We start from the raw sequence: 16,655 nt of genomic DNA, 5'->3' as shown, positions 1-16,655 counted from the left end.
AAAAGAAAACACTGCAAAACACAGATCCATTAAACATTGTTAGCCTGCAGGCTGCATTGCAATACAATACCATAGAGACTGAAAAGCCTTGTACAGGTAAAAACTGGCACCGTGCCTTTAAGGCAGCCCTGATTCCAATATCCCATCATGCCTCAGGGGTGACAGTTGGGTCAGTTGTTCTTTCCGGCTCCTTCAGTCAGGACCCTGGAATTCAGCTCTCTTCATTTTTGACTTTCTAGTCAAGAATTGTTACTTTTCTAGTGACTTTTTTGCTTCCTCTTAATATATCCTGTTGGGGAAGCAGATTTCCTGTGTTTTCTGACAAGATTTAAGAACTTTTCTGTCGGAAAAATGCCTTCTCTGTTCATGCCCTGTCCATCCTGTGGCAAAAAGGCTTCTTCAGACACACGATATGTGTATCGTCTGTCTACCGGATTCACACTCTCCTGCGTCCTGTCATCACTGCAAGGATCTTTCAAAGAGGACTTTAAAAGAGAGAGAAAGAATTAGGCTTTATGGCCTTTCTGAACGGTCGACGTCGAAGCAGTTGATCCCTGTGTGTGCTCCATCGGCGTCGGGCTCGGCGTCGAAGACTCCAGCGGCGGGATCGTCGTTGAGAGGTGAGGATACCAGGGAGAGTCATGCTTCAAAGAGAAAATCTACATAGACACTCGATCCGGCGGCGAAACGCTTTCGTTCGTCTTCGGCAACTTCGACGTCAAGAAAACATCGATCGGCGTCGAAGGAGAAACATCATCGTTCGATGTCAAGAAAACATCGATCGACGTCAAAGGATAGACATCGTCGATAGACGTCGAAATCAACATCAAGGCAAAAGTTGACGTCGCAAGAAGAACACAGGCGTTTGGCGTCAATCTACAGCGAGGCAAAGATCGTTGTCAAAAGATCTGGGAAGATCTTCGACGTCAAGACCTGAATCGCTGTCGAAAGCATTACCGACGTCGAGACGAGGATCATCGTCGGAACACTCGACGTCGAGGCGGGTGCCTCCGTCGGGATCGACGTCTAGGCAGGTGCCTCCGTCAGGATCGACGTCGAGGCAGGTGCCTCAGTCGGGATCGACGTCGAGGAAGGGGCCTCCGTCGTCAAAGGCCTCCAAAACGTCGGAGAAGATACTGACGTCGAGGCAAAGTTCCCCATTGGGTTCTAGGCCTCCGTCCAGGACAAGTCCTCCGTCGACGACCATGCTCTCGACGTCGAGGCAGGACACATCGCCGGTTATCCACTCGGCGTCTAAGTCCAGATTACCGGTGATAGCTGTATCACCGTCGAGACAGTTCTCTGCGGGGGAGTACCGCGAAACGTCACAAATTCGATTGATGTTCAAACCAGTGTCGAGACGCAAATCTCCACATAGACTGATTTATACCACATCGGAACATGGTTCATCTCGACCTATTTCAATTTCACCTTCAGCCTCAGAAGGCTCAGGATCTCCTTTGTCTATTTCAAGATCCGGATCGCCAGAGGTGAGGAGTTTCTCTCCAGCTCTTCCAGTAGAAAAGAGCCCTCAAGTGAGAACGCCGACGAGACCATTAAGACAGGAGGAGGTTCATACTCTGAGTCACAGCCCCACCAGAGTACTGCCTCAGGAAACTTCTATGGCACAGGCGGTTAGTATTTACTTGGCAAGGTTGAGGAATCTGGCTCAACCGTTAAGACCAGCAAGTTCCCATTCTCGAGGAAGAGAATATCAACGGCGCTCACGTTCCCCAGGAGACGATCCAGGTCCACCCCTCGCAGGAGAGAGTCGGTGGGATCGGAGAGAAGACGACGTAGGTCTCCTACATCCTCTTCGTCAAGCCAGTTGTCCAGAAGAGATTATTCACCCACACTCTCAGATACGCCACCATCTAGAGTTTCGCCAGTGGATGACATTAGCACCTTCCAAGATGTTTTGTGCAGAGGAGTGGCAAAATTGAACATTCCAATGCCTGTTCAGGAAACCACTTTCTCTGTCATCTTTGAGACCCTTCACGAACGAGCGGCGTCTCGTCCACTGTTGCCTCTGGTCCCTGGGTTGCTTAAACCAGTCATGGATATCTTCCTCACGCCGGCTACTATCAAATGAGCTCTGGCACGAAAACTTAAAAAATATCGTCCAGCCCCGGAGGATCCTCTTTTTCTCAAGGCGGACCCTCCACCGGACTCTGTGATCACTGCTGCAGCCAGAAAAACTCACTCAGTGGCTTTGTCATCCACCGTGCCGCTGGATAAGGAAAGTAAGACACAAGACTCTTGGGTGAGAAGAGTATGTGGGTCGGCGTCCTCCAGCATAAAAGTGGCCAGTGCCTCAGCGCTTCTGGGGCGCTACGACAGATCACTCTGGGACTCCCTTCAAACATTTATAGAAAAAGTTCCTCCTGAAGAGAGAAAGGACTTTGAGGAGATATTGCAAGAGGGCAGTCTAGTCTCAAATCAGGTGATAAGTGCAGCAGCGGATGGAGCAACGCTGGCAGCGCACTCTTATGCTCATGGGATTTCCGCCAGAAGATCATCTTGGCTAAGGCTAACGGCTCTGAAGCCTGAAGCACAAGCAAGAATTTTGAATCTGCCTTTCTCTGGGAGCTCGCTTTTCGGTTCACATAAGGATGACGAGATGGCTCGCATGAAATCAGAGCTCGAGACCATGAAAGCCGTGGGGCTAGAGAAACGAAAAGAATTCAGTCGTCGTAGGGGAACCGACAGGCGTAGCTACCAACAGAGGGTTCAAACCCCTCACTGGCAGAAAAATCAAGACCAGCAAGGGCAGAAAAAGCAGCAATTTCAGTCCCACAGATCATCTAGGGGACGTGGAAATAACCGCCAGTCCAGCGGCGGAAACAAGGCTCAAGGAAAGCAATGAGCGATCGCTTCCTCCAATGCCGTCCACCGCTCCGGTGGGAGGAAGTATTGCACAACATCTTCGAGAGTGGCAATCCATCACCAAAGACAAGTGGGTTCTAAATGTACTGCGACATGGATACTCACTTCGTTTCCGGAGTCCCCCTCCCTCGATCCACCCTGTACATTCATCTCATCAACTCAAGATGCTAAGAGAAGAAGTGGCGACCCTTCTGCTCAAATCAGCAATAGAAAGAGTTCCTAGGGCGCAGAGAGGGAAAGGAGTCTACTCCAGATATTTTCTAATTCAAAAAAGAAATACAAAAGCAGAGTTCCGGCCCATCTTGGACTTACGAACACTCATCAAGCATGTCAGAAGGGAAAAGTTTTGCATGCTTGCGCTTCACCAAATATATCCACATCTCCGTCGAGGCGATTGGATGTGCTCGCTGGACCTGCAAGACGCGTACTTTCATGTTCCCACGTTCCAGAGTCATCGGAAATTTCTAAGATTCGTAGTGGGGACCTCTCACTACCAATTCAAGGTTCTACCATTTGGCCTGAAATCAGCTCCTCGAGTGTTTACAAAATGCATGGCGGTAGTAGCGGCTGCACTGAGGCGCGCAGGAGTCTTCGTCTAACCCGATCTAGACGATTGGTTACTCAAAGGTCCATCGCCTCAGAATGTAAACTCACAGCTGACACGCTGCCTGAATTTGTGCCACCGATTGGGACTCAGGGTGAACTACAAGAAATCCACCTTCACACCAACGCAGAGGATTCACTACCTAGGAGCAATTATAGACACCACAGTAGGAAAAGTGTTTCCTTCGGAGGAGAGACGGTTATCCCTTGCCCAAAAAGGCAGGCAGATTATAGCCAACAGTCTGTCTACAGCGCGGCAGATATCATCTCTGCTAGGGGCCATGGCATCTTGCATATTCCTAGTGCCCAACGCCAGATTGCGGATGCGTCCTCTCCAACAAGATCTGGAGGACAAATGGAACCAAAAGAATTCCCTGTGGGAGGAAAAAGTCTGTCTTTCATCAGCGGCCAGGCAGTCAATCAAGTGGTGGTTAAAACCACTCAATCTTCAGGTGGGGATTCCTTTTTATCAAGAACCCCCATGACAGACGTTGATCACCGATGCATCGCTGCAGGGTTGGGGTGCGCACTTGGGATCCCTGCAGACTCGGGGGGCTTTGGTCCAGCAGCGAACAGTTGTATCACATCAACATGCTGGAGCTCAGGGCAGTCCACCTAGCCCTTAAAGCGTTCCTGCCCTCAATCGGGACGAGTTCCATTCTAGTACAAACGGACAACACCACCACAATGTACTACCTGAACAAGCAGGGGGGTACTCGTTGCAGGACTGTCTTGCTGGAGGCTCAATCCCTGTGGCACTGGATCCTGGCAAGGAAGATTTCCATAACAGCGGTACACTTACCAGGCGAGCTCAACGTTCAAGCGGACTCACTCAGTTGGCACTTTCAAGATCCAGAGGACTGGATCCTCAACGACGAGGTGCTAGAGGACATCTTCGAGGAGTAGGGCCGTCCGCAGATAGACCTCTTCGCGGACGAAAACAACACAAAATGCCGAGACTTCGCCTCAAGTTACTACCGACCAGGGCACTGGGGAGTGCCCTTTTGATCAACTGGTCAGTGACATTTGTGTACGCCTTTCCTCCTCTCCCGCTAATCCTGAAAGTGGTGACCAAGCTGCAACGCTCGACCACCAAGATGATCCTAGTAGCACCGGACTGGCCGAGGCAGTGGTGGTACCCAGATCTCCTTCACCTATCGATCCGGCCGCACAAGCGTCTGCCGTGCAGGCCGGACTTGCTAACCAAGATGCAGGGGAGGATTTACCATCCCAACCTTCCCTCGCTGAGCTTAACAGCATGGCTCCTGAAGTCCTCCAGTATGGCCATTTAAACCTTCCCCAGGAATGTATGACCATATTGAAGGAAGATAGGAGGCCTTCTACGAGACACTCATACTTGTGGAAGAGATTTTATTTTTGGTGTATTCAAAATCATCAAAATCCTACTAAATGTCAAGAAGAAGTGATATTACCCTATCTACTTCACTTAGCCAGGGTGGGGTTAAAATTCTCTTCCATCAAAGTGCACCTGGCGGCCATTACGGCCTATAGGCGCTCTCCATCTCAACAATCATTCTTTAAGATTCAAGTGGTAAAAGATTTTTTGCAGGGACTCAAGAAGGTTTACCCCCCAGTGAGGCCTCCCTCGCCTCCTTGGGAGCTGAATCTGGTTCTTTCAAAGCTTAGGAGTCCACCTTTCGAACCCATACATTAGGCTACATTACAGCACCTTACGTGGAAAGCAGCCTTCTTGGTAGCTATCACCTCAGCACGTAGGGTGAGTGAAATACAGGCGCTCTGCTCAAAAGAACCCTATACAGTTTTTACCTTAATAGGGTGGTGATGAGAACTCATCCTTCGTTTTTACCTAAGCTGGTGTCCGATTTTCATGTGAATCAGTCTATCTCACTACCAACTTTCTTTCCCAATCCCTCCTCTCCAGCTGTGAGGGCGTTGCATTCTTTGGATGTTAAACGAGTTCTCAAATTTTACTTGGATAGAACTAAGGATGTCAGAAAGTCTGACCAACTGTTTGTGAAGTATGGTGCTGTCCGTACAAGTTTTGCAGCATCTAAAGGTACTATTGCCAGATGGATTGTGTCAAGCATTAAATTAGCTTACCAATTAGCTCAGAAACAGTTGTGGTCTCTACCTAAGGCACATTCCACACGAGGGAAAGCGGCTACTGCTGCGTTTCTCAATAATGTCCCACTCTCCGAGATCTGTAAAACAGCTACTTGGAGATCTGTCCATACATTCACGAGACATTATTGTCTGGACTCGGACACCAGAGCAGACACTCAAGTAGGGCAAGCCTCCTTGAGGAATCTGTTCAACAACTGATTATTTTGGTTGTTATCTTCAATGTATAGTGCAGTTCTCATTTGCCTGCGGTGGAAGATGGGCTTGCTATTCTATTCAGTGCTTATGACTATTGATGAGGATCCCCTGGAAGAGAAGGATAAGTTACTTACCTGTAATCCTAGTTCTCTTCCAGGGGTATCCTCATCAAAGTCATAAGCAACCCACCTGCCTCCCCAGGCAAATGAGAGGACTGTATTATTAAATATGGAAGAAGTATATCTTTGTGTTTAGGACTACGGTCCCGCAAAGAACAACTGACCCAACTGTCACCCCTGAGGCATGATGGGATATTGGAATCAGGGCTGCCTTAAAGGCACGGTGCCAGTTTTTACCTGTACAAGGCTTTTCAGTCTCTATGGTATTGTATTGCAATGCAGCCTGCGGGCTAACAATGTTTTATGGATCTGTGTTTTGCACAGTGTTTTCTTTTCTTTCTCAGAAGTTTTTACCTCATTAAAAAAAAAAAAAAAAAGAAAGATTTAGGTGTATTATTATACCTATGGTGTGTTGTTGGATATTTATATCTACATTGTCTAGCCTACTATGGGGGCTGCATTTGCTTGGAAAAATTTATATACATGTGTTTTTCATATATAATTGTATTATTTCCGGGGTCCCCGCACGTGGGCGGGAATATTCAGTGTTTATGACTTTGATGAGGATACCCCTGGAAGAGAACTAGGACTACAGGTAAGTAACTTATCCTTCTTTGGCCGTTCAGTTCTCCAGGAGTTTCTGCTGTGAACTTAGTTCGCAGTCCTGCCTCCGCATTTGGTATTGCTGGGGTATCTATTCCAAGGTAAGGAATCTATAACTAATAGTCTTGTTCAGATGAACAAATTACTTATCTTACGATATATCTATAAGAGCCGTATATCAGTTATAGATTGCTTACCGGCCCACCCATCGTCCCCGTTCTGTGAACTGGCTTCTAGAGTAAGGGACTCCCTTTCAGGGCCCTAGTTTTGTGCACCAGTGGTCAGTGTCTTGCATGGCTCTGCGCTTCTGGCGTGGAATGTCGTGTAAAAGAACTGACTTACGCGCTCAGGGGCGGCGTCTATGTAGATGCCGCAATGTTATCACGGCATCAACTGACGCCACCTACCCATGCGCAGGGGTACTGCTGAGAAAACATTCACCAGATCCAGTCTGACGCCTGGGGGTAATTCTAAGGTAAGGAATCTATAACTAATAGATGTCTCTTACAGATATATCGTTACCGAAGGTAAGTAACTCGTTCGTTAAAACTAAACTGTATTAGTAAACTAGAGACCGGTATTGATTAATATATTGTGGGCTTTCATCTGTGGAGAGAAATTAATTTAGTCCGCATTTTCTTGACATATCTTTCAGGTAATCCAAGAAATCGAACAGATTAAAGCTGATCAGGATCTCCGACAAAAGAAGCTTCGCTATCTAGGGATAGAGCTAGAAAGAATGAAGAAGCAACGGGGTATGTCTGTAACTTGATATGCCTAGTATTCTTAAGTAGCCTGTACTGGTATTAACTTTTGTCATCTGGTATTGTTTCTATAAGAGGATCTTTGAACTTAAATTTCCCCAGGATTTTTGTTTTTAATAGCTAAGGTGTATTAACGTTAGATTGGAAAGTGGCAGCAAGCTAGATTCCTGTGACTAGACTGAAAGCTCGTTTTGCAATTGGTTTATAACCACCAGATCTTCATTCATATTCCTAAAAGTACAATATTAGTCCCTGCGTATGGAATTTGGGAATCTATTTTAAAAGAGAATTATTTCACTACAGTTATTAAAAATGAAAATATCTACATATAACATTTTGTTTTATTAAATCCAGTTAGATTAAAATAAATCTTATTATGTGAAAAGGCTCAAATGCATTATTTCACAATTATTTTGCAATGGAAAAAATGAAGCATGATGTCTGATCTAGGACAATTATCAAAAACAAATCAGTTAGTAACGCACACCCTTTTCTCAAGTACAGTGGGTCTAGAAACAGTACATTGTATATAGACCAATATTATTCATAAGTAAATAACCAATTTCAAAAAAAGTTCTTGGAGGACTCAAAATATTCCACGGTTCCACAGTTACACTGGATGGGATAAAGTACTCGTCACTGCTTCAAACAAATCTTCTTTTTATTGGTTTTGAAACCCGTATTCAAAATAGCCATCAAATATCCAAAGCAGCCAACACGTGTTTCGTCCGCGCTCGATATACACAATGACTTTCTCAAGGCTGTGGACATAGAAATAAGTACATAAATACTGTAATAAACCTTATAGAAAACAATATTTTAAAATGTATAAACACAACTTCAATAATACTACATAACATTGCCAAAAAAGTTTTAAATAATTCAAGAAGACAAGATCTCACAAGTAATAAAGAAGGGAAAGATAATCAGTAGTTGAAGTATTAAAACACGAAGTACAATGAACCAAACCTGTCACCCAAAGCATTGACTCCCAGAGAAAAACGGAAGAAAAGAGAGAGATAGTCCGAAAAGAAAATCAAAAAGTATGATGACCCCGAAATTATGTGATATATGATAGTAGAGAGGTCGGAATCCATCCAAAAGACCAATCCCACGAGTCTTATAATGGTAATAGAGTATATATGAAAATGCCTAATCAGTTAAAGTATGGTGTCACGAATCAGCGTGCAGTGCCAACATGCAGCAAGACCTCATGTGAAATAGAGTTCTGAACAAACAGGACGAAAATATATAGTTAGAACCCACCTAGAGATTGGTGTTATTACTTCCAAACTCCAAAAAACAACGTAAATCACGAGATGTCAAATCAATGAGACATCTCCATAATGTCTAAGGAAGCGTCATATGAACTCTAGTGGAAAGGGTACATAGATGACTGTGTCAAAATAATTGTATAAACACGATTTAAATATCCTAAAAGGATAAAAGACATTTAAAGGAGGATTGGTATCGTCATGGATCTATATTATACCATATGTCTAAAAGATTTTTCATAGCATTCCTCTATATAAGGAAACAAAGTTATCCACTATTGCATCATCACTGGTCCAAGTCCGCAATACATACGCCCCAATTTGCACCAATATTCCTATCCTGAACCTCACAAGATTTAAGTATAATGTGTAATCGCTCAAAAAAATAACCTAAAGGAGCAGTGTACATACACAACCTCCAGACTGAATGAAAGTATTTATCCGGGAACAGACCCTATTATATATGTCCAGTTCCTCATTAGTCCACCTTGTGGAAATAGCATCTACTATAACAACATCCACTGCACACTTTATTACTCGGGTGCTCCTTATTTAACTAAGACAGTAAAATTTCAAAGCATTATCCGTGAACCAACGATATCATAGGAACTCACCCAAAACAATTATATGGCAGTGTTCTTGAAACTTGTAGATGAAATCCAATCTTGCATCAATAGTCACACTTGAAATAAGGTGTGACCAGTCAATAACAACCTGCAAAGAGACCGCCCCTCATTAAAACTGCATCTAAACGTAAAGATAAAAGCAAACTATTTGAAAACGAGCAGTACATAAGTCGCCAACTACCGATCTTATGGAAATATGTCATATAGTTTTAAACGTTTTGAAACTATTAGGATCACCAAGACAATGTTTTGCATCTCTATCATAACGAAAGTCCTCTTACCGTGTATTTGGGTAGCACGTATATTAACCCACGCCTGATAACGCTATTGGGAAGTGCCAAACGCAATGACTGGCCGCCATCATAAAAATAGCTGAACTCTATCACGAGAATGGATCGTCACGGAAAAGAATACATGAACAAAAAAGTAGGACTGTTATCAAAATCGCGGACGCCATCTTGCAATGTCCGCAAGTAAACATTCAGAACACTCACATTAATGTAAGTACAAGTCCCCCATAAGGCAAATGCCTAGTCTGTAAAATTCCGTGTAGTAATTATGTACGTCACAGGTAAATGTAAACACTAATCAGACCTGTATACAGTTATCCATAGAGCGGATTGGTAAGTTAAAAAACAGTTGAAAAACACGTACTGATGTAAGACGCATCTGATCTTCGTATCACGAATCCAGCAGTAATTGCATGCATTAGTGTTTTCTAACAGAGCACGAGAGGAAAGACCAAAGGCCACAGAAATGAAGAAAAAAGGAGGGCAGGCAAGATTAATTGACTAGCCATACAAGACCAAAATAGCACATTATATAATGGATGTTGACTGTATTACATGTAGCACAGTGAACATCCCTTGTTAGATTTATCAGGGTATTACCCAGAATAGAACAGTGCCTGGTACATCCAAATAATGTGTCGACAAACAGATGTATTATAAGCATAGACAACATTACTTTAGCAAAAAAAAGATTTTTCAGCATTTTAAAGAAATCATACCTTATTATTACACAGTCATAGCATAAATCGTAATTATATAATAATCAGATCATATTGGAATCAATCTTTTAAGAAAACGTGCAATTCTCTATCAGTATTAAGCTCCTGATGAACAGATCTTAATCGGATTAGCCATTTAGATTCCATTTTTCTTAGAGCCAAGATTTTATTTCCTCCTCGGGGATCATCAATAATTTTGTCAATAGCATGGAATTTAATGTGCAATATCTCAGATTATCTATGTACGGTATTGTAATGTACTGCCAGAGGACACATCAAGCTTAGTAAAGGGAAATATTACTGTTATTGAACCCACAGATGTAGCATCAAGGATTTGTTGTGTAGCAGGAGCTCTGTACACTTGCTGTGCCTTTTGTTATTTTACTTTTCAATATGTTTCTGTGTTTTTTTTTCTTCCTATCTTGATTCAATAGCATTGGCTTTCTTTCGTCGTCCAAATAATTATTGTAGAACTTGGTGTCTGGTCATCATTCAATTTATGGTGCTATGAAGTTGACGGTTTATCTGTTTGTATCATTTGACTTGCATTTCCTCGAAACATTGAGGAGTGCAATGTTTGCTAAAATATGTCATTATTGTGGTTAAGAGACAGGGAATGGTTGCAGCTGCAACTGGGCCTTCTCTGCTGGTGGTTGTACACATCTCTACTAGGGTGTGCACTTCTCATCATCCCTCTTATTTAGTGTTCCAACCGTACAAGAAGACCAGGATTCCTGTGGCTCTTCCTCTGACTCGTTAAGGATTTACTTTAAAACTTTCAAGGGCACTTAGTGAGTGGCCCCTTTTGCTGCTTTTTTGTTTCACTGTGAAGGACTTTATGCCAATGTCCTTGTTTGTGACCCGTTTTGAGACTCCTTTTGCCATAGAGATTGTGTCCTACTGAAGGCTTTAGCTTTGAAATCCCTCGAGACTTAGACAGATAGGTGTTGAAGGTCCCTAGTTAAATCAGGAACTGTGAAAAGAGTACCAGCAAAAGATGTGCAGGTTTTGCGGGGGACATAGGAGAACCTGTGTAGGAATCTGTCTCTGTATGTACTATACCTAAGTAAGGTATAGTGTGCACAGAGTCCAGGTAATCCCCAGAGGTATAGCAGAAGTTAAATTAGGTAAGTACCAACAGCTCACTTTGTGGTAGTGTGGGCAAGCAGTTAGGCTTATCCAGAGGGTGTGTTAAGCATTTGTTTTGTATACTCAAATTTTATTGTGTTTTAACAAATGAAAATTAGATACAACAATTCATGTTAATTGGTCAGTTATGCTTGACTCAGACCACGATGGATAGGTTAGGCTACCGGCCCACATAAGACTTATAGATTCACATTTACAGTCAAACAGTGTTAAGCATTTATTGTATTCGCTCAATCTAGACTGATGCACACACTCGGAGACTGAATCCAGTCCAACTGGGTAAGTATAAAAAACGGGATACTTGTATATCTGAAAGAAACGCGTTAGTTAGATTCCTCACCTTAGAATATCCCCAGGCGTCAGACTGGATCCGGAAGATTTTTCGTCAGCAATACCCCTTGCGCGTCGCTACGCGTCGTCTGCGGCTCCGCGTCCGGCGTCGTGCGCCGGGATGACGTCGTCTGAGTACTTAGACGCCGCCCTCGCGCGCTGACGTCGGTTCTTCTTTTTTCCGCGCCAGTAAGCGCAGATCCGGGAGAGCTACCCCTTTAGTCAATTTTTGACTAACTTTTTTTGGACTCTTTTTGGTCAATTCTCGACTCTCGTGCCGGTAGGATGCCTGGTTTCAAGGCCTGCGACGACTGTCACCGACTGATGTCGGTGACCGATCATCACCGCCGGTGCCTGTACTGCTTGGGCCTCGACCACGACGCGGCGTCGTTGCTCCGATTGTATGGCCCTGACCTCGAAAGCTAGGCGGGAACGGTCCCGCGAGCTTCTCGAGCTTCGCCACTCGGCTCCGCGTCGCTCTCGATCCCGGTCCAGGAGGAGGTCCAAGGATCGGTCGCGGAGCCGCACTCGACATCGTCACTCGTCTGGCTCGAAGTCTTCGGGTAAGTCGAGGCACTCCAAGAAGTCAAAGAAGCGACACCGCTCTTCGGACTCCCCTTGACGGTCGCGCGACTCGGCCGAGGGTCCGGGTGGTTCCACCCCCAGCGGCTCCGCAGGAGCCGCGCAAGTCCCCATACCCGACAGTCCCTGGGACTGACGCGACGCCGGTGGAGGTCAGTGCCTTCCTCTCGGCCATGAGGAGCCTGGCCCCGCCGTCGACGCCCGCTGGCGCGCCTTCGGGCCCCGCGGACTCGACTGGGCGACCTCGCATGCCGGCGGCTCCGGCCCCGGCGCCATTGGAGGCTCCGGCCCGACGCCGCAGGTCCCCGAGGGGCCCGAGCCTGGGCCCCCGTCAAAGCCAGTCGACCTCGTTACGCCTCCTCCGCCGGCGCCGACACCGATACCACCCCGACGCCGGCTCCAGTCGACGTCGATCCCCGGTTCAGCCCCTGTCCGGTCCCGACGCCGATGCGGCACCGCCCGACGCCGCATCCGACGCCGCTAGAGACACATATTGTCTATCGACCGGTTCCGATCATTACTCCTGTTTACCAGGAATCGGATGACGGGGGCGACTGGGAGGGGTCTGATGACCCTATGGCCCTTCAGAGCCAACTTGCACAGGACTGGGCAGATAAACTGGGGGAGGCCAGTGGGTTGGATACTTATCCGGACACTGGATTCATCTCTCCTCCGACTGTGGCTTCGGAGGAGGGTGCAGCTTTTTCTGTGGTGCTGCGCAAGGCGGCCGAAGCCCTTGGGCTTGAGCTGCCTGCCGTGGCTGTGAGGACTAACATCCTCACTGAGGGGCTTCAGTCTGCCGCATGCTCCACTGAGCCTCTGCTACCATTCAATGAGGCCCTCACTGACGTTCTGCAGAGCACCTGGTCCAAGCCCTCCACAGTCCCTCCTGTGGATAGGAACGTTGCCAGGCGCCACCGCCCTGCTCCGGGTGACCCCAGTTTTCTGTCCCAACACCCCACCCCCAAAAGTCTGGTTATCCAGGCCTCTACCTCCCAATCCTCCTTCCCATCCGCTCCTCCGGACCAGGGTTCCAAGAGACTGGAACAGTTTGGTAAGAAGCTGTTCTATTCGCTCAGTTTGGGCCTGCGGTCTTTGAACACCGCCTGTCTCTTGGACCGTTATTCCCACTCTCTGTGGGATGCGGTGGAGGACGTGCTGCCACTGTGCCCGGAGGAGGCCCGGGCGCGGCTTTCCTCGGCCCTGGCCGATGGGAGAGATGCAGCGCGCCATGCAATCCGATGTGGACTCGACACTACGGACTCGCTGGGTAGGGCGATTTCTACCACGGTGGTGCTTCGACGTCACGCCTGGCTGCGGTCCACGTCTTTTTCAGGGGATGTCCAGAGCACCCTCATGGACATGCCTTTTGATGGCGCTCGCCTTTTTGTTGACAAAGCGGACAGTGCGCTGGCTCGCTTCAAGGACTCCCGGGCTACGGCCACGTCCTTGGGCCTCTCGGCCACAAACTTCCGCTTTTCGCTCCTTTCGTGGCCAAGGAAGGGGCACCTCCTCACGTCCGCCTAGCCACCGGCCGCAGAACCAGCCTGCACGCTGTCGCAGACGTGGTTTCCGCCGAGGCGGTACCGGAGGACGACGCGGTCAGTCCACATCCACCCCGGCAGCATCCGCCTCAAAGCCTTCCTAGTCCGAGCTTTCAGGCCCATTCCACGCCAGTGGGCGGCAGAGTTCGCTATCACCTGCTCCACTGGCGTTCCATCACGTCGGACAGGTGGGTGCTGCAAATCGTCCGAAGGGGCTACTCCCTCCCCTTCGAGACGACCCCTCCAGCCATGCCACAGCAGCACCACCGTATCTCGGGGGATCATTTGAATCATCTCCACGAGGAAGTTTCGGCCCTCTTGGCCAAGGGGGCCGTCGAGCACGTTCCGAGCCCAGAAGTACGTCGTGGTTGTTCTTCCCACTACTTTATGGTTCCCAAGAAGGGCAAAAGGGGCCTACGCCCTATCTTGGACCTCCGGAACGTCAATGCCTTCCTCTGGAAGGAAAGGTTCAAGATGTTAACTTTGGCTCAGGTTCTAGCTGCCCTAGACCCTGGAGACTGGATGGTAGCGTTGGACTTGCAGGACGCATATTTCCACATCCCCGTCCTGCCGGCCCACCGGCGTTACCTGCGGTTCAAGGTGGGTCAGGAGCACTTTCAGTTCACCGTGCTCCCCTTCGGCCTTACCAGTGCCCCTCGGGTGTTCACGAAAGTGATGGCGGTGGTCGCAGCTCATCTGCGCAGATCAGGGGTTCCAGTCTTCCCCTATCTCGACGACTGGTTGTTGAAGGCGGGCTCGCCCCAGGCAGTCGTCTCCCACCTCCAGACTACGGCGGATCTCCTGCATTTGCTGGGGTTCCATCAACGTGCCGAAGTCACACCTGAGCCCCTCTCGGAAGCTCCTCTTCATCGGAGCGGTTCTCGTTTCGGCGCAGTTCCAGGTCCAACCACCGGAGCAGCGGGTCCGGGATATACAGGCCCTGATTCCCATCTTTCGGCCTCTATCCTGGGTTTCGGTCAGGCTAGTGTTGCGGCTTCTGGGGCTGATGGCCTCCTGCATCCTACTAGTGCATCACGCCAGGCGGCGCATGCGGGCTCTGCAGTGGGACCTGAAGTTTCAGTGGGCCCAGCATCACGGCAACCTGTCCGACCATGTCTTGATCTCGGAGGGCACTGCACAGCAGTTGCAGTGGTGGCTCACGGACCGCGATTGGGTCACGGGCAAGAGCCTCTCCCTACCCCTACCGGAGCATGTCGTAGTGACGGATGCGTCCCTCCTGGGGAGGCCATATGGGAGAGGCGGAGATCAGAGGCCTCTGGTCTCCGGTGGAGTCTCTCCTCCACATCAACTTGTTGGAGCTGCGAGCAATCCGACTTGCACTGAAAGCCTTCCTTCCCTCTGTCCGGGGAAGTGTCGTGCAGGTGTTCACGGACAACACCACCGCCATGTGGTATTGCAACAAACAGGGCGGGGTGGGGTCGTGGACCCTTTGTCAGGAGGCTCTGCGCCTCTGGACATGGCTGGAACACCAGGGCGTCACCCTGGTGGTTCAACATCTGGCGGGATCTCTGAACGCCAGAGCAGACGAACTGAGCCGCCGTGCATGATGGATCACGAATGGCGTCTGAACTCTGAGGTGGCATAAGGTCTCTTTCAGCAGTGGGGAGAGCCTTGGTTAGATCTATTCGCCACCGACGAGAATGCGCAATGTCAGCAGCTCTGCGTGTTGGAATTTCCAAGGCGGCACTCGCTCGGCGACGCGTTTTCGTCGCGAGTGGAGTTGCGGTCTGTTGTACGCCTTTCCGCCTATACCACTTCTGCCCAGAGCGCTGAAGAAGATCAAGCGCGACCGGGCCCAAGTCATCTTGGTGGCTCTGGATTGGGCACGAAGGTACTGGTATCCCAAGCTACTCAGTATGTTGACCGATCCTCCGATACGTCTGCCCCTTCGGGAGGATCTTCTGTCGCAGCAGCAGGGGACGGTCCTCCACCCGAACCTGTCCAGCCTCCACCTCCATGCGTGGAGATTGAGCGGCGGCAGTTGATGCCATTTGACTTGCCTCCTGAAGTCTGTGATATCATTCTGGCAGCCAGGCGTCCCTCCACAAAGACGGTATACGCCTGCCGGTGGAACAAATTTGTGGCATGGTGCACAGCAAAGGCTGTGTATCCCCTCTCCGCCCCTCTTTCTGAGGTTCTCCTCTTTCTTCTTTCTTTGGCCCGGCAGGGCTCTGCCCTGGGCACCTTGAAAGGTTATCTTGCTGCTCTCTCTGCCTTCTTACGGCTTCCAGATCAGCCCTCTCTTTTCAAGTCCCCTGTAGTGTCACGCTTTCTTAAAGGCATTACTCACACGTTCCCTCCTGTCCCTTTCGTAATGCCTCAGTGGGACTTGAATCTTGTCTTGACATTCCTGATGTGCGCTCCCTTTGAGCCTCTTCACAATCGTCCTCTTCGTCTTCTAACTCTTAAGACTGCTTTCCTGGTAGCCATCACCTCGGCTAGACGGGTGAGTGAGCTCCAGGCTCTATCGTCCAAGCCTCCTTTTCTATCTGTTCATCCGGACAAGGTTGTCCTTCGGCCTCGTCCTTCCTTTCTACCGAAAGTGGTGATGACCCCCTTTCATCTTGGGCAATCTGTCACCTTGCCCACCTTCTTTCCGCATCCTTCCAAAGAGGAAGAGCGGCTCCACCGTCTGGACCCAAAACGTGCGCTCTCCTTTTATTTGGACCGCACTAAACAGTTCCGAGTGGACGACCAGCTTTTCGTTGGCTACGTGGGTGTAAAGAAGGGAAAAGCTGTACACAAACGGACCATCTCCCGGTGGGTTGTTTTGTGTATAAAAATCTGTTATTCCTTGGCAAAAAAGGAACCGCCTGTTGGGCTGCGCGCCCATTCTACTCGGGC

General features: G+C 48.4%; 1 protein-coding gene across 3 annotated transcripts in view; it reads left to right on the top strand.

The window, feature by feature from the left end:
• LOC146816467 (uncharacterized) overlaps window positions 1-16,655 on the top strand; it is a 589,990-nt gene that overhangs the window by 366,723 nt on the left and 206,612 nt on the right. For all 3 annotated transcript variants that reach the window (XM_085610299.1, XM_085610297.1, XM_085610298.1), the window contains one exon: window positions 7,168-7,267. In XM_085610299.1, coding sequence (XP_085466425.1) covers window positions 7,168-7,267 — 100 coding nt within the window. The remainder of the gene's footprint in view (window positions 1-7,167; window positions 7,268-16,655) is intronic.

Source organism: Triturus cristatus, chromosome 6 (genome assembly GCF_964204655.1).
Source record: "Triturus cristatus chromosome 6, aTriCri1.1, whole genome shotgun sequence".
Lineage (NCBI taxonomy): Eukaryota > Metazoa > Chordata > Amphibia > Caudata > Salamandridae > Triturus > Triturus cristatus.
The sequence above is the reverse complement of the archived record's forward strand: the minus strand, read 5'-3'. Positions and strand labels throughout refer to the sequence as shown.